Genomic DNA, 23362 nt, shown 5'->3' on the forward strand with positions numbered 1-23362 from the left:
GAGCAGGTGGGTGACTCGGGTGGTAAGGAACTGTGGTAGCGACCCAGACTCTAGAGCTGACTGGAACTGAGATGCCAAGCAATCATGCGAGCTGACAGACAGTCGCGCCGACCAGATGTTGCGCCAAAATGTATTCGTGGCATCATCATCTGGGCGACACCCATCGCTCACAACCTGGTCAAGTCGCTCCCACGTTCTGTACCTTTGATCGCTCTGGAACATGCGATTCAAGTAATAACGGTCCACTCGCCGCCTGTACCGACGGTTGCGGCTCGCCCATGCATAAACTTTTTGTTTTAGGAAGTCAATACGCTCCACGACATGGGACGGAAATTCTTGCGGACTGATACCAGCCCCCAAGAACGCCCGCCCCACGAAACGCATTACACGTGGATGCGTATTCCCTTCCTTAATATTATTATTAATGACTGTGTGAGCTTTGAATATATTTTTGAAACGCTAAATTATACTGATATCGTTATGTATTCCTAATATTCTAAAGTAAATAGCTATATAAAAATGTACGTATAATATTAACTGCGATGGACTTTTCTTATAAAATTTTTAGGGGCACTAAATCCCCTATAAAAAGTTTTCATATATATATATATATGTTGTAGTTTTGTTAGTGTTTGCTAAAGCGCTCGGATCGGCAATTTTCTCCCCGTCTAGTCGACGTGAGCCATCTCGTAAAATATACAACATATAAAATGTACTACATCGTCTTTGTTTATTAAACTATCAGATATAATCTAAAATTCCTTTGTTCTCGACTAACGAAGCATTTTTTTTTAATTATAGTAACCGCACCGGTTATCAAGATGATTTAGTGAAAATGAAAATTAACAAAAGGTTTAAACCCACACAGCCACCGTAGATTTTTGATGTGCTTGCGTTTATAAATTCATCTCATTATCGCAGGTATCGGATTTAATTCAGATACGTGTATCCACCAAACCGCATTGAAGCAGATTGGTGGAATAAATTCCAACTTTTCCAGAGGAGATCCCAGGATTAGGATGTTTACTGGCTTTTACTTAACTAGCCATCATAAGTGAGGTACTTATGATGGCTAGTTAAGTAAAAGCCATTATTAGCGGATTCAGGGAAGTTAGGGGTTGGGAGTTAAGGGGCTTAAGCATCCTACTCAGAGAACTTATTTCTTTCGTGACAAATATTAAAGTGGACCTCTTAATTATTATCCTAATTAAAAATAATACCCAGCAATATACCAAAAGCAAAGCAAAATAAAATGTTGTAGGCTTGTTAGAATATACTTTGCTTTGGTATTTTTGTTTTGATTTTGTAATCTGTTTATTCATAATTCTATTGCTTTTTTTTTTTGTATAAATATATTTAACAAATATGTGCAATTTAAGTGTGTGTAAATAATAGATCAATGTCGCTTTATTGGCGGGCGTTAATAACTGCACCACAGTTTTATACTATTGCAGTTATTATCGTTTACATCTTGTTTTTTTGTTCAATATTACGCTTAAATAAATAAATTATAAAAAAAATTGCTAAAACCTACCTTACCTTAGTCAAGACCCTTTCAACCGGCTATCTTGTATCCGCCACTGAACCAAATACTTAAAGAATCTGAGATAAATGAATAGGTATTTACTTTAATCACACACTCCTTGTACGAATTTGATTTACGATGGTTTATGATGTGATATGTTGACGTTTGATGAGATCCGAACAAATTCGGGTGCAATGTGATGTGTAACATTTCTGAGGCAGAAAAGGATTAAATGTTGAATTTTTAAAATAGATTTACAGTTACACCCGATTCGTCGATCCTCGTCAAATGGGTTTTCCCCGTGAGCCCCACATATTTCAATATACCCCTTTATTTATTAGTCTGTTTCTTTATGTACGACAAATGTCAAAATTCATAAAGATCTGTGGTTTGAACACGGACAGAGTATCCTTCACATCAATACGCGTCAGATACAATGTCTATTTATATCTCAATTATTTTCTGAATATTATCATGGTTACATGTGCATACGTCGTACATGACATAGATGTACAGTAACGGTGGACCAACTCCAAGTACCTTTTCCCAGTTTATTATCATTTCGAAGCAGAAAATATAAAACAGGACCTAAAATTGATCTTTTGGAACGAAGTAGTTTTACGCAACTTACAGTAGAGCGAAATGGCAATGTTTTGGATGGAACTTACGTTATTAAGGTATTTACAGTAATTCTTAATTACTTTTGGATTTTTCCAAAAGTATATATCGGTGCGATGATTAGTTATTTATTAACTTTTAATTATATTTATTCTGTTATTAATGTTATTTTGTTAATCATTTTTTATAAGTAAAAGATATGAAGGTTTGAAAAAAATATTAATCAGGTTATTAAAACGAATTAACTTTGATTAATTTTTCAATAACATCAATTATAATTAATCGAATTTTCAAGACAGGTGGGGTCTTCGCATGTCTTGTTTTAGACGGCACTGATGAAGACGGCAGCCGAGACAGCTTCGCGCTGCCACTTCTTCTTTCGCCACCTGAGGAGAGCTCCAGGTGTGGAGCACAGAACGGGAAGGGCCGCGGATATGTTATATCGGTGTGATTCTTGAACCACCCCGATAGTGTTACTGGGTAGGAATCCGACATAAATCGATTTGCCCCAGGGGCTGTGTGAAACGAAAGATAGGCGATAGGCCTGGCAAATTGGCTAACTGATGTTAAGTTGACATCACATCATAATAAAGCCATCAATGTTGGAAATAAAGATATTTGTACCTTGTGTCTATAGTTAAGCTGGCTTACTCATCCTTCAAACGACAATACAATAATACTAATGTTAAGTCCTGCGCCTGATCTCCTTACGGTCGTGTTGGATATCAGATGATGATGGATGATAATGTGAGTGCATCTGTTTCTGTGCACACACTTGTGCGCTTTGATATGTTCTGTGTAGTTGAACTTTGACCTTGGGATTGGCCGCCGTGACCGTAATCGGTCAGGACACGTAATATTCATCGCAATGCTGTTTTTCAAATGATCATAGTCCATTTATTTTCTGGTTATATATATTAACACTAGTTGTCGCCCACGGCTTCGCTCGCGTTTTAGTGGGTTGGTTGTCATGTGTTAGGCAATATAGAGTATATATTATAAATGCGAAAGTAACTCTGTCTGTTACCTCCTCACGCTTATACTGCTGAACTGATTTAGATGAAATTGTGTATGGAGATTTGAGTTCCGGGAAAGGATAGGCTTCTTTTTGTAATACACCCCTCGATGGTGAATTTGGCAGTGATCGTATGTGTGCTGTAGCTAAAGTTTTAAAAAATTCGCGCTGGAAAAGCCGTAGGTTCAGTTAGTTAACAATAAATACAATTCTACAACAAATACGTAAATATTTTTAAATCTGACTTATCTATTCGCACAAAACACGCTCGAAATAGATACAGACTTTAATTGTAGAAAGTTTTCAAACAAAAGGGAATGTTATACGTTTCCTAGTATTGTTAACGTGAAGGGGAAAGTCGGTTTGTTTGTTCGAGCATAGATGTGATACGACATTTGAAAATGTCGCTGCGCAATCAGGAAAACAATACGCCCATGCGCGTCATAATATATTTTAATAAATATAACTAATCTAAGGCTGATATGGCCCAGTGGCTATAACACGCGATTCTTAATAGAAGATTGTGGGTTATATACAAGTAACCAATGACGTCATTAATAATTAATTTAATTATTACGTCTCATTTAATTCAGGTTGGTTAAAACATATGGCCGATCTATACGCGTGAATCTTACCTCACAATATTAGCTAGCATCAAAACCGAACTAAACGCATTTAATAAAGGTGTTTGCCCGAATTAGAAGCTGCAATCATCACTTATAACTGTACTTCTAACCACTGGACTGTATCGTCTTTATAATAGTCTCATAGATCGTTATGTTTGTCGTTATTTTAAGTGATGTTTTGTAATGCAGTTCTTTTTACTCGTCAAACTTTTTTGTTTTATAAATCTATAAATAAATAGTTCACATCACAGTGATATTTCGATGGATCGACTTTACGCGTTTCCCTTACATTGTGTAGGGGGTTTATGGTGCTCGCCGGTCGTGAAGGCACCAACTAAAAGCGGTACGCACTCTTTTCGGGGGACGTCACTGGTTCGCTTGCGTATACTACCATGACAACTGTGATACTTCTTTCAACTAGATATATATATGACGATAAAATTGTGTTTTTTTTTTTAAATAGTTACGTTCTTATTTAATTGACCATTTAATTATTTTATTAATATAATAATGAGTAGGTCGTGTATGTATAAATTTATTTCGTGCATATGGAACCGGATCTCTGTACATTATTAGGCGAAAAGCGCCAACTGTTTTTTAAATTTAAACAGCTTAAAAAGTTTATTTATATACTAATATTATATACAAAAACCTTCCCTGAAAAGCGCTGCGTATTCTGGTAAATTTTTATGTATATTCGTTTAGTATATTTTCAGAGATTTACAAAAAGTACGTATTATGATTTATTTGTATTCATAATAGAAAGAGACGAATGATGGTTATTGTTATTCCAAAGCTTTATTATGTGTGTTAAAAATTGATCGATTTAAAAAAAAATCATCAAATATTGGTTAATTTCGATCAAGATATTAAATAAATATAAGGATATTCTATCCCTTTACGATTTAAAAACAATAATATATTTGTTCAAGAATAATATATACGAGCCTTTATTTAGAAACAATGTGCCCAGTGTGCATAAACCTTTAACTAAGGGCTGGAGGGGTAGAGTGGGGTGCGGTAGCTCAGACCGCGTACCGCGCGCGAGGCGACAACACGCCTTCACAATGTTGATGTAGTGTTCTGTGATACCTCGAAAATGTCTAATTACCATATTCTATTGGCTGTTTTGTTTGCGATCAACTTGATCATGGGTGAGTATCAATTATTTTACAATTAAAAATGTAAATAAATGTTGACGATACCTGATTCTTGTTGTTGTTTTTTTTGCATGTAAATGTATTGACGCTTAGTGAATGATGAATTAGGTTTTTTATAAAATGATTGATGGCTTTGATTTATGATCTGTGGTATCTCTTTAACGATTTCAAAAGAGTAAATGTTACTTTGAATAGTCAAAGGAGATCTTATTTAAAAACCTACTTAACATACCATGCAAAACATGATCTATAATTAAATAAAATAAAAAAAATACGTTTTGTCATTTCGTAAATTATAAAAAAAATCGTGACGCTTTTTATTTATAACGATTTTTTAATATATATATTTATAATTAACGTCTACGTAAATTTAAAAATACGTCTCTACGTTATAAGAAGCAGTCTATACGTATATACATATATAACTACAATGGGCGCGAAGATCATTGCAGAATCGATAACCAATTGATTTACTGAGAACATATAACAAATATATAATACATAGAATCAACAGTAAAAAAAATATTTGAAGAATATGCTTTGTAATGTAGAGGACAGCGTCATTTTGTACACTCGCTTTGTTCAAAATTTTCGCGGGTGAAGTCGCGTCACGTCATGTGTACTACGTATTCCTTGAAATACGTTGAATAAATAATTGAATCTCTGTTTACGGTCTGTGCGACAAAACCAGAACAGCAGTTAATCTTGTCGTACTAATTTACTAAGATGATGAAAAAACAGGAGGTTATTTTTATCTGTATTTTTTTCTCCCTGGACCCCCAAGCTACGATTATCTGTTACGTGTCATAAGTCTAATAGCACAACATACATTTTTTAATAGCGATGTTCGTTTGTTTTAACACATTTACGATAAACACGACTCCAATTGATATAACTCCACTTTCACACAATGACAGTTCATAATTTCTAGATTTATATCTATACTAATATTATAAATACGAAAGTAACTATGTCCGTCTGTTGTTCTTTGACGGCTGAATCGAATTTGATGAAATTTGTTGTGAAGTTCGAAATCTACTTTTTATGTCTAGTATCTGACGATCTACCGTTAAAACGCGAGCGAATCCGCAGGCGATGTCTGGTTAATAAATACAAGATGTCGAAGTTCACGCTTGCGTTCAATGGTCTTGATTCAAAGCGAGTGAAATTACGAAGAGCAGTAATTTATATAGTAATATTATATACTGAACCATAATTTGAATGGAGCTGCATCTTATTATGATAAGGTTTTCAATATGACAAAAAAAACCGGCCAAGTGCGAGTAGGACTCGCGCACGGTTCTATAATCTATAAAATCGGAAAAAAATCATATCTGCTGTATGGTCCTTCAAATATTTATTTCATTATTTGCGTTAGTATTCGCTTTTATTTATATACATTGATAAAGAAAATACTTTTAATAACAGCGGCTCTTTTATAAAGTTTTAATTAAAAATAATCAGTAGTGTATAATTATGTCTACTTTTATAAATATATTATGTAACAGATAGGGTGTGGCCCAGTGGTAAACATCTGAATCTTAACCCAAGACTGTTGGTTCAAACCGTGAAAAGATCACAAAATTTACACATATTAAATTAGTGTTTAAAAGTCATCACGTGCTCGTTGAAGTAAAACATCGTGAGGAAACCTGCACGTGTTGCATGTAAAACTGTCACACGCATTTCCACTAAGGAATAACCAACTGGACATAAAATTAATTACAAACGGCAATTGAACAATTCTAATGTCGGTAATTAAAACGAATTATTTTATGAATTTAGTAACCGAGTTCAAGTGTATTTTGTATGTGTTACAAGAAAGCCCGCGTGTCTTATAAGTAATCCTGATTTATGTTATCAATTTGTATTGCCTCTGGTGGATTATGATCTGAATCCCTCAACAGGAGGGCTTTAACAGATGTGAGAAACTCTCTTTACTAATAAGCTTATTTATTATTATTATATAGGTAGGCGGACAGGTAAATGGGCTACCTGGTGGTAAGTGGTCACCACCGGCATATACATAAGCGCTGTAAGAAATATTAATCATTCCTTTCATCGCCCATTCGCCACCAATGTTGGAAACTAAGATGTCCCTTTTAGTTACACTGGCTCATTCACCCTTCAAACCGGAACATAACAATACGAAGTATTGCTGCTTGGCGGTAGAATATCTGATGAGTGGGTGGTACCTACGCAGACGGGCTTGCTTTACTACCAACCTTTGACCATCACCTTTTCAAATAATAATTCTCTATACATTTCGGAGTTTCTATTGAATTAATTAAAATGTTATTTCTAAGACTGCGATACGAATAATTGAGTATGTTTTTCTACATACTATTGAGTTTAGTTAGTTTGTTAGTTGATTAATCTCTCAGGGTGGCTTTGAAAAGTTATTCTTTGTCAGTTAGTTAATTTTCTACATTATGTTTATTAAACACACGGGGACAATAAAGGTCTATAGAACTTCTAGATCGTGGAATAAATCTGAAAAGAAAAATACATATTTTTTCTGTCTGTGAAGTTGTAATTTTAGACATTTCTCTATTATAATATATATTTATGCAAATAAACCTTTTGAATCGCTCTGTTTTTTGATATGTTAACCGCGTTTAAAACTGCAAAATGTAGATATGATAAGGGTGTAAAATTATTGTTAGGGTTTTTTTATTTCGACGTATTAATAATATAAAAATAAATTAGTTCGGACTTAGGTCACTGATGGGGTATCTCAGTGCAAGTGTTAGAAGCCTGGGGTATTTCACTCTCCAGTAACATCAACTTAACACATATCTACCGCCAAAAAGCAATACTCAGCATTGTCGTGTTGCAGTTTGAAGGGTGAAAGAGCCAGAGTTACAGACACAAGGGACATTACATTTCAGTTCTCAAGGTATCCGCATATATTTACATCAGTGTTGCAGAACTGTCGATAGTTTGACTGTCGATAGTTAACCTCGAAAACTATTCAGGATATCGATAGTACTATCGATAATACTATTCATACTATCGATAGTATCGCTAGCTCTTTGTAAGCAATACTATTTGGTAGCAGGGATATTATTGATACTATCGATAGGGTCGATAGTTTTGGACTATCGATAGTTTAGGTTAAAAGTAACGGTTTTTGCAATACTATCGATAGTATTGTCACGTGTCAATACTATCGATAACAGTTTAACTATCGATAGTCTATCGATAGTCTATCGATAGTGGACTATCGATATGCAACACTAATTTACATGGGACGGTAACATCTTCGATCTTAAAATAACAACTTATATCCAGGAGCCCGCTTTGCCAGTATACCTGCCTATTTTAAATACAAATAATGATAAATAAACATAGATTCAATCCAAAAATACACAACGCCGACTAACCATGTACTGTTATAGTATCGTTTTAATATTACAACTAAGTATACTAAATTCCTTATTAAGTGTCCCTTCAACATACCTCTAACCGGGCATAATATATTAATTATTTACAGCTCTACCATTAAAAGTTACAGTAACAGAAGTAATTATAATATTACACATCGTAACTAATCGTGTCTCGGAAAGCGGGCGACGTAATCGTAAATACATTTCCTGAGTCGGCCAATAAACCGAACGGGAAATTATTGTCATGTGCACGCACTCGCGACGGTTTTTATTTACACGACGAATTATTCCGTATTTAAATACGCTGCGTGTTGTTTTAACGCTTGTAATTAAAAACATTTCTTTTTTATGGCGTTGGTTGACGAACGAGCTTATGAGCTGATGGTGATTGGTCACCACAGCCCATAGACAAAGGTGCTGTAAGAAATATTAACCATTCCTTAGATCACCTATGCGTCCCCAAGTTTGGGAACTAAGATGTTGTGTCCTTTTGCCTGTGATTACACTGGCTCGCTCATCCTTCTAACCGGAACACAACAATACAAAGTACTGTTATTTGGCGGTAGAATATCTGATGAGTGGGTGGTACCTAGACGGGCTTGCACGAAGCCCTACCACCAAGTAAAAAAATGTCTTAGTACAAATATATTTTACGTTATTAGTCTAGGAAAATTAAATGAATAGAATTTTTGGATAACTTATAATGTTTTTAAATTAACATGGTTATTTTTATTACTATAAAAGTATTTGAAGCGGGATATTTACCATGTTTTTTATTTTTATTTGGTGAAGCTCGATATTAAGACATTATCTACGAATGTCTTGTTCACGAGACTGAAGTTTGCGGGTTGTTGACGGCATTAGAAGTGTCCATATCGGACTGTATGACCAAATAAAGATAAAAAACACGGTAAATATCCCGTTTCAAATACTTATAGTAACTTATAATGTTCCCATGTAAGGTCAATTAACAAATTAGACATTTAAAAATCAGCTCGCTCTGCACACAGGTCAATCTTCGGCTCCTCTTTTCCAACGGCCATTAGCAATGTACTTAGCGTCACGCCACCTAGCGGTCGTTCTCTGTTACGTTTGCGAGGACGCGATCTTCATTCAATTTTTAAACATCGTATTAAGTTTCTACGTGCAACAGCACTTTAAATATTGTACCACAGAAACTGTATTCACCGCGCGCCAATTTATATATTTCATTTTCCCGCGCTTTTGCGATGCGCGACACTCGAAATGACAGATGCATAAATACACAGATAATATATAATATGTTAATATAAAATATTAATCTAATACATTATTATAGATCTGCGTACACTATATCTTTACGGTTAACGTCGAGTTTAGTAATATTTAGTGATGATAGATCTATGTATATCTATCTCGGTGATCGGTTTGAATTAATGATTTAATTAACGAACGAAATGTATTTAATTGGTAAAAGTCACACAGACTATAAATAATTTAAACCAATGAATTCATCTTGGGTTCGGATCATTGTGAGGAAACCTGCATGAGTTTAATTTTACCATCGTGATCACCATATTATTACCGTTGGAATGATAAGTTGTTCAGCTGATCTTCCAACGTCCGGGAAGATTCTCGGCCCAAATAGTAGTTATTTTTTTCGTATATTTGTTCAATATAACTTTCTATTCTTACGAAGCTGGCACGGGTCTACAATAAAAAACCGGCCAAGTGCAAGTGGGACTTGCACACGAAGGGTTCTGTACCATTATTTATAAAACGGCAAAAAATCACGTCTGTTGTATGGGAGCCCCCTTAAATATTTACTTTATTCTGTTCTTTATCATTGTTGTTATAGCGGCAACAGATATACTGTGAAAATTTTAAGTGTCTAACTATCACGGTTCATGAGATACAGCCTGGTGACAGACGGATGTATGGACGGACGTAAAGCGGAGTCTTATATGGTCCGTTTTACCCTTTGGGTACTGAACCCTAAAAAACAGCTGATTAAAGGTATTTAAAAGCACATATTACACATGTATTCCAATAAATAAAATTTTCTGTTTGTGATTTCGAAATAACTGCCTCCATTGAAGTTAATATTATTATATTTTTATTTCAGTCAGAAAAAAAAACGTAAAAAAAATGTATCAGTATATAATAAATTCATAAGAGATTTTTCGCTGACTTCAACGACTAGTCTGAGAGATCTCGAAGATGTGTACTCGAATGTTTAAATACTAATAATATTAATATTTTACATCTCTTACTCTACCGCCAAACAGCAATAGTTAGTAGAGTTCAGCTCTGTTTGAAGAGTGAGTGAGCCAGTGTAACGAGAGAGATAACATCTTAGTTCCCAATGTTGGTGGCACATTGGCGATATCAGGAATGGTTAAGATATCTACAGAGCCAACGTCTTTTTTTATACCTACCACAGTAATATTATTAGTAAAAAATAGTAAATAGTTAAAGGTTAAAATAACATACATAAACAGCCTGTAAATTTCCCACTGCTGGGCTAAGGCCTCCTGTCCCTTTGAGGAAAAGGTATGGAGCATATTCCACCACGCTGCTCCAATGCGGGTTGGTGGAATACACATGTGGCAGAATTTCGTTAAAATTAGACACATGCAGGTTTCCTCACGATGTTTTCCTTCACCGCCGAGCACGAGATGAATTATAAACACAAATTAAGCACATGAAAATTCAGTGGTGCCTGCCTGGGTTTGAACCAGAAATCATCGGTTAAGATGCACGCGTTCTAACCACTGGGCCATCTCGGCTCGGCTTTTTTTATTTATTTAAAGGTTAAAACGGCGGATTTTAGAGGATTTTCGTTACAAATGTAATCGTACGCTAGGGAAGCTACGGGTTTAGCTAGTATTACAGCTATAATTTACCGTTGCCCACGTTGCAATGAGACGCAACAAATTGGTCTACCGCACAGTTCGATGTTGAGGTTGAAACTAAATCCTTGTTTTCATTTGTTGCTAGGAACTATTTATTAATTTAAAATTTAAAAAAAAATGCACTGCCTTCGCTAAATAATAGAACGAATAATTGAAGCCACTGTCATCCAAGATGATTGATGTGAGGATTCTAACATCCAAATCCGTTTAGTTGTTTAAAAGTTATGGTGGAGCTGAAAAACTTACATGTAAACATGAACTCTGAAAACACTTCTATTTTTAAGCAGTCGTGTTTCCACTGGTCACCTACCCGACTCCAAAAAAGTAAGGTTATCGATTTAATTTTTTTTCTCTGAACTTCTTTTCAAAGTTATTTTTTTCTTTTTTGAAGTTAGATTTCTCGTTTCCCATTTAAATTTGAAGAAAAAAATCAAGTCAGTTTTTTATGTTATTCTTGGGTTTATCTTTGGCTGTCAATATTTTGCATACGAATTAAATTAAATCAAAATACTTCTATTCAAAGAGTAATTACAAGTAATTTTGAATCGTCAAGTGTTTTCGCCTGTTTGTAATGTTGTGACGAGAAAAATGACCAAGAAACTCACTTGTTATGCTATTTTTAGAAAAATATCGATGTGTACCATTCCGAATGATGAATGAGCCAGTGTACTGTCATATCATATAATCTTAGATTCCACTGTTGTCATCATATTGATGCAGAAAACTTAGTTTATGTAGAAACGAAGAAAGAGGTGGGTGTGAGGTCACCCAATGGATTAATTTTTTCCTGATCGAGCACAGATAAGTCTCAAGTGGAGAACACGGAAGAGCAGCAGCTATTTATAAAAAATGGGTACCATATCCATACACATCAGTGTTCAAGACGACCATTGCAGTGGTTTTACTGGGTGAAATTCTGACCCGATATATTTCAAATTAAATGAAATCGCCCGTTATCAACATCCAGGTCAGCTCTGCCGAATTACACTCTGTTCACAATTTATGGACAGGTTATAAACTCGCTAGATTTATTATAACCTGTATGCGGCTGATTGTGATACAAATTCCGCTTTTTTTTTTTAAGAAAACATATTTTAACTGGAAAACCTGGAAGACGTCCAAAACATAGAGCTTAGGAATACCAGATGTCATCGATTCAACATCGAATCGATGACATCTGGTACTTCAACCCGTTTTCACCGCATCTAAAAAATTATGAATATCGTTCTGGTACCTCAATGCATTTGAAGTACGATAACATTAAACATATGATCCATTTGTACTGTCTCTCTTTAACTTTACGGTAACCCGTTTGTGAGAAAGCGATGAGGCGAATGTGTAACCGAATTCGATATCACATTCGTTTAATGTTCTCACTAACTGTATAATGTGAAGTTAAAAAGGCAGGGCGGCATCTGAAATCGGATGTCAACATCGATATTTAATCCAAATATTTTTGCCTATGCCTAATAGATCCGATTCCAATTGGGACATGACTTTCGTCTAACTACTACTACCCTTCAATATTACTTCAACGTATCATATGGTGAATGAAACTAGAGAAGAGTTTTCCAGTGTTCAAAACTGTAATTATAATTGATCAAAATCAAAATATACTTTATCAAGTAGGCTTTTATAAGCACTTTTGAATCGTCATTTAACAAACTATATTAAGTAAAGCTACCACTGGTTCGGAATGTAGATTCTACCGAGAAGAACCGTCAAGGAACTCAGTAGTTACTCTTTTTCAACATCTAAAAATACAGTCATGTTAGTTAAATACAATTATATATGTATGTGATGTCTCCTGCCTGGAAGTCAACAAGCATTAACTCCACGCTTTTTTATCATCTATATAATCTCGTATCGAATAATATGCCTACTTTATCAATGTATTTTACAAATGATTTGAATTTATGAAACGGCAAAGTTAAAATGTCTGCAGAATTTTAATAAAAAACGGATACCTTGCCTCAAGAATGATTTATTGACTTTGCGGAGTCAAACTGTACCCAGCAGCGTTTCTCTGGACAGCGCGATTTAGGAAAGTGACATTTTCAATCAGCGCCCTCTATCGCTACCTGGTTGTTAGATACGCAATTGCATATGCTCTATAAACAACACTATTCTATTTAACTATAAAATCCACTTTAATTTTACTTTATAAGTTCCAAAAACAAATTGCATCATCAACGATCCATAGATTATATTCAAGATTTCGACCAATGAAATTGCATTAATTCTATGTCATAGTTGTTCATTTGTATTTACTCTTAAAGTTGAACTATATAAATATTCCAGCTGTTTTGGCAATCGATTGAATGATACAGACGTTGATGCGCCATCTAGCGGCAAGTTACAACAAAATTGGTTATAAAAAGGCGCCTGTGTATGTATGCGTTAAAAGGTATACTTTTCGATGTTTCATGGTAACTATAGACTTACAGGTATAAATCTTTACGAGATATGATAATATGTATGTATATATTTAGCTCTCTATCACCAGTAACTTTGTTGTGTTATTTTTTAAGGTTTATTATTAAGTTTTAGTATATCATTCTATACATTTTCCATTAAAAAGGACATACAATAAATGTGTCATGTTGATAGCACTGGATGTAAACTAATGCCACACAATTTGTTTGTGAAAATTTTCAAAATATGATTAACTAAAAACGATCAGTCAATAAATTTTCCGTTATGAATGATTCATTTTATTTATAAAAAAATTGTGTATCGAAAATATCCACTTGGTGCAAAATTTCGATAATTTCGACATTTTTAATAGTGTCCAGTGGCAGTGCTTTCGTTGAAACCGGTACTGCACTTTGATGATATATGGTGTTCCTTCAAACGTTCGAATACTATTAATCCCCAATATATATACTAACATCCATTTTACACCTACCTATGTGAGCGGTGCCTTTAATATTTGTTGCACGTCGTACAGAGTTCAATAAAAAAAACAATTCATTCGAATACCCTCACGAGCACTCTTCAATGGCACTCTACGAATCTGTTCCGTTCGTTTTGTAAAGCTACGACCCGTTTGGAATGTAAATTGCAACACATTCAATAGTTACTCTTTTATGCTCAACTCAATGCAAGATGAATTCAAATATCCTATAGAGACATATTTTTTTTTTTTATTTAAAGTGACATATGACTCCACTCAATTGGTAGTGGAGTCCAAACGCGAAGACGACCAGCACAGTCAGAAAGAATTAACTACACTAGCCGCCCTCGCCAAGCCGGCTCGGAAGATGTCAATTCACACCTTGATTGAAGGAACCCAGGTTGCAAGAGGAGGGAAACACGTGTGTTGGTAGAGAACTTTTAAAGGATATCCTAGAAAACGGGACGGATAGTTTGTAGAATAATACTTTCGACTACTAAAACTACAACTAAAACTTTAATTAAGTCCGTAAGTCTGGTCGGTTCGCGCGATTAAAATATAATGAATCGATTAATAACTTTGCTAAACTGTAATTCAAAACTAAGAACAATCTATGATTATAATTAACCAAAACTACTGAAATCAACGAAAAGCCATTAAAACTAACTAAAACCGATTAAACTTACTAATCTGCAAGACCCTTGTATCATATGACGATATCATAGAACAGGGACCTTTCAAAAATGCCATCGTGCTTTTGATATTAATTGTATATTGTAATTTATTTTAAATATAATAGTTAGGTAGACAAATTGACATTTTTAATTCATAACAGTGCGATTTTTAATGCATTTTCTGCCTCGCACAATCACTCTGTAGAACAGCTTACGCCGGCGGCTCTTCCGATTTGATACGACTTGGAAACCGTCAAGAATAGAGCCTTCTCATACCTTAAAGGCCGTCAACACACCAATAAGTCCCCCAGTGTTGCAGACGGTTATGTTTAGTAGTCTCCATCGGATAGTATGAACATCTGATAGTATGTGATATTTTTGGGTGGCGGTTTGTGTGCTGTCGGCAGTGTTACATATTTTATCCGGGTAAAGTTGCATGTTCAGCTAGTAGTGAATAAAATGCATCATCCACGTTAAATTTTTATCAACGTGCATTAGAGTGGCGGTCGTATTTATAAGATGTCTCAGAGTGCGTGAGATCACTCAGAGTAAAGACTACTAAAATATATAAACAAGATATTTATTAATTTTATTAAAACGCCGGTTACGCAACGTGAAGGAGCGTGCAGTCTATTCCAACAAATGCCACTTCTATTGTAGTTTCAGTTCTTAGTACTTCCGACCCTGTGCAACCCTTGTAAAGTTGGGAATAATTTAAAAGTCTAACATCCAGAGGGCTTAGGGACATTACAAATTTGAATATTTAAATATTAGCAAGTGTAATATATTATGTTTCAATAACCGAACTACTATTATAAATTGAAGTGAAAGTGAGTTTCTCAATGTTACGTTTTCACGCGTAATTACTCAACTGATCATCATGAAGTTTTGCATACATATTATCGAGGATATAGAAAAGGACATGGGGCACCTAATATCCCCCATAAATAGGAACCCATATATTATATTATACTTTTATTCTATCAAAATTATCTCCTATTTTATCAAAGTTATGTTCATATAAATTTAATGTAAAAAAAGTGATGCGTATAGGCCCGTTTTAATCGACTGTGCAGGAAGTTTTGAGGAAGTGGGGGTTAAGGTTTCTCGCTGATGATTGTCAAGTCTTAGTTCATCGGTGAAATCGCCACAAATTTCCCACTGCTTGACAAAGCCTTCTTTTTTAGGAAAAGGCTTGAAGCTCTTACCTCTCTATAAAAATGTGGGTTGGCAATTTATTGATTCGACACATGCAGATTTCCTGATGATGTCGCTGCCCTCCCGTACAAAACTCCAATTTCATAAGGACCTAATAGCTCTTGTCACTTTTCAGCCTGTAAACCATCTTTATCCAAAATGTCATGTCAATTCTTTTCTCGATTGATATATTAAGGAAAGCCACTTTTTTATATATTTTTTTTATGATATCGGTAGGCGGACGAGCAAATGGGCCACCTGATGGTAAGTGGTCACCACTGCCCATAGACAATGGCGTTGTAAGAAATATTAACCATTCCTTACATCATCAATGCGCCACCAACCTTGGGAACTAAGATGTTACGTCCCTTGTGCCTGTAGTTACACTGGCTCACTCACCCATCAAACCTTCATATTTTCGCATATTAATTTATACATTACAGGAATTAATCCGCGATAAAGTACCGCAGTACTACACTTACGTACAGTGATTTATGTTTATTTTGTTACGCATAGCGGCTGCCTAATGAGTGCAGTGTCTAAATATAAGTTTAGATCCCAAGATTCTCAGTTTAAGTCCCATTATAGGTTTTAAACTTAAATTTAAAGGTTTTCTATCGAAAAATTCTCATTGGCATCCCGTAGTCTGGAACTTAGAAGTGTATACTGGCCAGTTGGTCTAGTGTCTTATATAGACGTAATCCCAGGCCGGGCCGAAAACATTTTTGGGCTTTCCTGTAAGACAATTCTCGCTAACGGCCCGGAGTTAGGGATTTGGAAGTGTGTACACTCCCGTGCCTCAGACAACACGTAAAGACGTTGGTTCTGTATCTCAACTCCTTTCGGTAGTGTCGCAGATGTGTGTGTTTTGATTGTGAGAGTGAGAGAATAGAGTGCTGCGTACACCTTTTCGCTATATTATGTCCCATGTGAATTGACCAGGACGAAGTCATCATCGCTTGTATTGTAATGTATTGTCATAGTCAATGTTCCATACAACTTTCTAACATTTGACGATCGTGTTCAGCGGTGAGTTTCGAGTTTTTTTCTAAGAATAGCTCTTCTGACAGTTTTTTTCATTCCTTATTCAAAATGTATACAAATAAATGAGAAAAGATTTTAATGAATGAAGAAACAACTAAACCAATTTATATTCCGCTGAGTTTCTTCCGTCAGTTTTTCTCAGGTCTGAAGTGTTTCCGAATGTTTGTTTTTTATTTATGATCAGAAGATGCAATATTTTTGGGAAAAATGTTTTGTATCCATGTATATAAAAACGAAATACCACTCACTGATTATTAACGAAATCTCAGACACTAAAACAACTACAACCATGAAATTTGACAGGTTGGTTAATTATAGGGAGTAGATATACGCTATGAATGAATATTACGAAACTCTATCCCTAAGGGGTTAAAACTGGGGTTTAAAGTGTCTGTTTCAGCTAGTATAATTATAAAATAGAAACTAAAGTTTTGCCCGTTGTAAATTTTGACTATTGACGTGACAAGCGCGAATTACATGTTCCTGTAAAAACATATATGTAGTACATTTATTAACGTTATGTGTGCGAGTACTTTCGCAACATATAAAACCTCATTCAAGCTTGATTGCTAGCTGTATTTTAATGCTGCGTCGAAACGTTTTTGCTTTACCAACACGGCTAATTAACTTATTAGATTTTAGACGTATTTTTTTCATCGAGTTATTTTATTTACTAGTGTATCTGTAGTTATATATATAATTATGATTATTATTACTTTTTTTATTGCCTCATTGTCGTGTTTTTTTTTAAAACGGCGAACCCCAAAGGTGTTGGTCTCAAGTTTGATCAATAAGACTTAATTTTATTATTCCTATCGGTTTAAGAGAGTAGAGTTTGCGGAGTTTCTTTCACCGGTTCTTCTCAGGTCTGGGTATTTTCTTATTTCGGGGCGTCATGGTGGCTCGACGTCCTCTGATGAATGGGTACCGCTGGTTTTTTAGTGGGTATTCCAGCGCACTCTGCAGCGGCGATTCCTAGATAACTCATACCCCCCTCTTCAAGTGGGGAATATAAAAGACAAGAAAGGGTATTGTCTTTTTAGAAACGGCGGTAGTTGCCAATTTCTTTTTCTTTTAAAATAGTAGTTGCAATGTTATGATGTAGGTTAGCGGCCGAACTATTGGTCACCACCGCCCATAGACATTGTTGCTGTAATAAATATCAACAGTTCCTTTCATCGCCAATGCGCCACCAACCTTGGGATATGATGTTTTTTATTTTATACTTGTAGTTACATTGGCTCACTCAGCCTTTAAACCGGAACACAACAATACTGAATACTGCTGTTTGGTAGAATATCTGATGAGTAGGTGGAGCTCTACCAAATAGACATCAAAATTTTTATATGCCCGATCTTTGAACCCAGGACCTCACTGACTCGGCTACCTCAAATGCTAGTCATTGAATGAATTGATGTATAATAATATGGTTTCAATTGAATGTACATCAATTCCGCCTCAGTAATTAAATTCTGGTCTAAAATCGATATCGCGCACGCATTAGAACCACATCCACGTGGAAAATCAATACCGTATGCGGTAAATCTTATGTTGATTGGATTTTAATTGGTTAAAACTTCTTTTTTAACATACAAAGGCTGGTGGAACGCGCAGGGCATTATAGGGAAGCCACAAAAGCGAATACAAATTCTAGATAGAGCGAAATTACGTGTTTTAATTTTTGTTACTTCGTCAAAAGTGGCGTTACTTTAATATATATAAGGGACATAACATCTTAGTTTCAAAGGTTTGTGGCGCATTTGTGGATGTCAGAAACGGTTAATATTTCTTACAGCGCCATTATCTATGGGCGATGGAGACCACTTACCATCAGGTGGCCCTCACTCACCCTTCTAACCGGAACACAACAATACAGAGCACTGTTATTTGGCGGTAGAATATCTGATGAGTGGGTGGTACCTACCCAGACGGGCTTGCACAAAGCCCTACCACCAAGTGAATCTATTCATATTTTAATCATTACTTTAAATTTATGATACAATTAAATAAAAATGAAAATTTTATACGTTCGATCAATTACCACAGACTATAATATACAAAAGGTATCATATAATATCACCGGGCATTTAATTTGCCGGATAATCAAAATGATAAAGTGGTTCCCTCCGAAGAGTTATCCGGTTATAAATCATCCTTTATAACCGGGTGAGCGAGATTTTCAGATAATATATGATATAGTATATATTCTATATTATATAATGATAATTTGACGCGTTCGTATATCATACTGACTGTAGTCAAATCATTTGGGACACCATTGGTGGACTTTGTGCAAGTTACTCTGGGTAGGTACTCTTATCTATACGTATAATAAAATTGGAGTGTCTGTTTGTAATATTAAAATAACCCATTTTTACTAAATGCATATACACGGTACATATACCAAAATAATTTTTTTTACAATTTTTGTCTGTCTGTTTGTTCCGGCTAATCTCTGGAACGGCCGAATCGATTTCGACAGGACTTTCACTGGCGGATAGCGGATGTAATAAGGAGTGACTTAAGCTACTTTAATTTTAGAATAAAAATAAAATCACGCTACAATATCCAAATAACTTAAATTCAAACAACGCGCACGAAGTCGCGGGCACAGCTAGTCACATATAAAACCATCAAACAAAAATACTTAGTATCGTTGTGTTCCGTTTTGAAAGGTAAGTAAGCCAGTGTAACTACAGTCACAAGGGACATAACATCTTAGTTCCCAGTTGGTAACGTATTGGTGATATCTGGAATGGTTAATATTTTTACAGCCCCAATGTCTACGGACTCTGGCAACCATCAGGTGGCCTAATATTTCGTTTGCATACATTAACAGCATGTAAATTTCCCACTGCTGGGCTAAGGCCTCCTCTCCTTTTGAGGAGGTTTGGAGCATATTCTACCACGCTGCTCCAATGCGGGTTGGTGCAATACACATGTGGTAGAATTTCGTTGAAATTAGACACATGCAAGTTTCCTCACGATGTTTTCCTTGACCGCCGAGCACGAGATGAATTATAAACACAAATTAAGCACATGAAAATTCAGTGGTGCCTGCCTGGGTTTGAACCCGAAATCATCGGTTAAGATGCACGCGTTCTAACCACTGGGCCATCTCGGCTCTACTCTTTCGTTCGCATACCAATTTTATAAAAAAAAGGCTTCGAGTTTATATCAAAACGCGTCAATCGATGCTTTACATAAAAATTACAGTTTAACATTTGGTAATAACAATTTGAACATGTTAAATAAAACATGATGAATATGGATTGTAATATTTAACAGGATTACACAAATGAACAAGATTGCACTTAATACTCGTCGATTTTCATATAGGATATATGGATTTTATTGTATATGATTTTTGTATGTTTATTTTCGGATCGATTTAAATTAGTAACCACTGAGTTACTAGCCGGGTTTCACTAAAGGATCTTTCTTCCAAACCAGTAATATTTTTATATGAAAAACCTTGTAAAATGATATTTTTAAGTGTTTGTATTTTGGCTTAGCCCAATTCAGCGAGGGGCCTCTAGGCAAGCCAAAAATTGAGAATTTAAATTCATTGTTAATGGAATAGTTGATACCAAATATTTTTCCTATTCGAATAGTACTCATATCGTAGTAGTTTACTAAGAAAACATTGTTATTGTAAATACAATTTCGTTGTGGCAAAAAAACATATTTAAGGAACTTACTTTGACGTGCATTGCCAAGGGTATATATGTAATATATTTCTCCCTGTCAATACTTCCATAAATGTTGCCTGTTATTAATAGAAAAGGTTTAATTTTGACGTTGAATATAAAAAGTACATTAATGAATTTTATAACCTCGCAACATTTTCAGTGCCGCGCAAAACCACGAAAACGTTTACACGACGTTCGCGATGCAAAAACGTTGACACAACATAAACAATGGAACAACGGGGAACAATTTCGACGAAACGACGAACAGACGTCACACAATGAATACGAAAAGTAACGTGAACAATTTCCATCACTCGTAAATAAAAAAAAGAGTTCACGGCTCAGTGATTAGAAAACGTGTAATTTAACTGGTGATCGCGGGTTCGTTGGCAAGCACAACCCAGACGGGTTAGATGACAATGAATTCTTCATTGACGAGGAATAAGTATCACTTGGTGTAGTTTTATGTGTTACCTTTTTCACCCTAACTGAAATCCGAATCGTATTCCAACACGCCTTGGTAACGTGGTGAAATCGGCTCCAAACCTTCTCCTCAATAATCAAAGGCCAGCAGTGGGATATTTACTGACTCGACTGTACGTTTTTACGCCGAATAATTTGTGAAACTGCTGGACACAGTGCTCACAATCATCATTTCAGTATTTTCGCAGTCGTTTTCATTTTCAACGCGATTTTGATTGCAGACGTGTTTGACAATTAGCCAGTAGTTATAGCTGAGGATAGTCGACTGCGGGCAAACAGAATGATTGATAGGATTGGACTGAATCCAAAAGCAAGGTACGCCAACTCGTTAATCATTGACGATTTACAACGTGCAATTACAATAAAAGCTGATTTTAAATAAAAAAAATGGATTTATATACAGGACTTGGTTACGAATAATTTTTGGATAGTGATACTTGGATTTGGATAGTGATTCTGGATCTGATCAAGAACTGTAGTTGCGGATGTTAATCTCATAGGAAATTCTGGTTTGTTTTTGAAGAACTCTTCAAGTTTCATTCGATTCGAAATCTCAGAGCAAGCACATCTCAGTCGGACCAGCCCCACTTAACTACTGCTACTCAGTAGTGACGTGTTTCAGATTACAGGGTGAGAAATTGTAACAATAGCCACAAGGGATATAACACCTTAGCGCAAGGTTGGTGGCGCATTGCCGATGTAAGGAATGGTTAATATTTGTAACAGTACCAATGTCTACAAAGGTGATATTTATCATTATTTAATCTGTTAACCTAATCCTATAATCCTATAAACCTTCAGTTAAAATCCACAAGTTCTGCTTACCTAATGAATGTTTTATTTGTGACTGACATGAAGGTAAGTAATAAAAATACAACCTTTCATTGAATTGACGTGACATTTTTGTCCGATATCTTGGATAATCTATGATATTTATTATGGATTCCCAAAAAGGCGTTTTGAATGTCGACGAATTTTTTTTTATGAAATCGGTAGGCGGACGAGCTAATGTGCCACCTGATAGTAAGTGCTCACCACTGCCCATAGACAATGGCGCTGTAAGAAATATTAACCATTCCTTACATCACCAATGCGCTACCAACCTTGGGAACTAAGATGTTGCGTCCCTTGTGCCTGTTACATTGCCTCACTCATCCTTCAAACCGGAACACAACAATACTGAGTACTGCTGTTTGGCGGTAGAATATCTGATGAGTGGGTGGTACCTACCCAGACGGGCTTGCACAAAGCCCTACCACCAAGTATCGAAACTAGAAGTAAAATTAAAGTGTATATAAGTAATGAAGTGGGATATTGTTGTACTAATTATACATATAATAAAATTGGCGTGTCTGCTTGTAATATTAAAATAACCGCGTTTTACTAAATGCATATGTACGTATACACGGTACATATACCTAAATAACATTTTTTACAATTTTTGTCTGTTTGTTCCGGCTAATCTCTGGAACGGCTGAACCGATTTTGACGGGACTTTCACTGGCAGATAGCTGATGTAATGAGGAGTAACTTAGGCTACAACAATAACCAATTTGTTCAATTCAAACGCGCACGAAGTCGCGGGTACCGCTTGTATTTAAATATTAATCAAGAACTGTCTGAAGTGTATAATATATGTATGTAGCTGAATTATTGGCAAATCGCGTTTTATATGTAAAGGTAAAGTACGTCGATCATTACTCCTCTTTCGATTCGAATAGGATGTATAATTTGTGTTGACATATTAACACAGTGACAGTATAACTTTTGTTCTGTCTCGTGTTTCATTTGACCAAATTTTGTAGAAATATTTCGCATCAGAGCAGTTGTATTTTGAACATTATTTTTTATCCACGCTCGCCTAACTCCGCAAGTATCAAGATCGTTTAATGGGCGAGTATAAAAGGTTAATACGTTTTATTCGATTCCCCATTCGTTATCCCGGTTGGAGCTCGAAATAAAATCGCTTCAAATTAAAACTTCACCCGGTCAAAATGGCCGGTCATTTAAATTGCGCTCGGCTATTTGAAAACGGTTAACGATGTTACAATTTCGTAGATATGAAAAAATTGTACGTGAATACATTTCTAAAATATTTGCAATTTAATAAAACCTTTTTCGACATTTATCTGTCGAGTCAGGGTAATTT

General features: G+C 35.4%; 2 protein-coding genes across 5 annotated transcripts in view; one reads left to right on the top strand and one right to left on the bottom strand.

Moving 5' to 3' along the window:
• Window positions 1–23362, bottom strand: part of LOC113403621 (EKC/KEOPS complex subunit TP53RK) — a 297288-nt gene that overhangs the window by 154816 nt on the left and 119110 nt on the right. The gene's annotated exons all lie outside the window — the stretch shown is intronic.
• LOC113396218 (uncharacterized) overlaps window positions 4793–23362 on the top strand; it is a 127183-nt gene continuing 108613 nt past the window's right edge. For all 4 annotated transcript variants that reach the window (XM_064218910.1, XM_064218911.1, XM_064218912.1 and 1 more), the window contains exon 1: window positions 4793–4938. In XM_064218910.1, the coding sequence (XP_064074980.1) occupies window positions 4884–4938 (55 nt within the window). In that variant the 5' untranslated portion in view covers window positions 4793–4883. The remainder of the gene's footprint in view (window positions 4939–23362) is intronic.

The sequence above is a fragment of the Vanessa tameamea genome, chromosome 25, assembly GCF_037043105.1.
Source record: "Vanessa tameamea isolate UH-Manoa-2023 chromosome 25, ilVanTame1 primary haplotype, whole genome shotgun sequence".
NCBI classification, from domain to species: Eukaryota; Metazoa; Arthropoda; class Insecta; order Lepidoptera; family Nymphalidae; genus Vanessa; species Vanessa tameamea.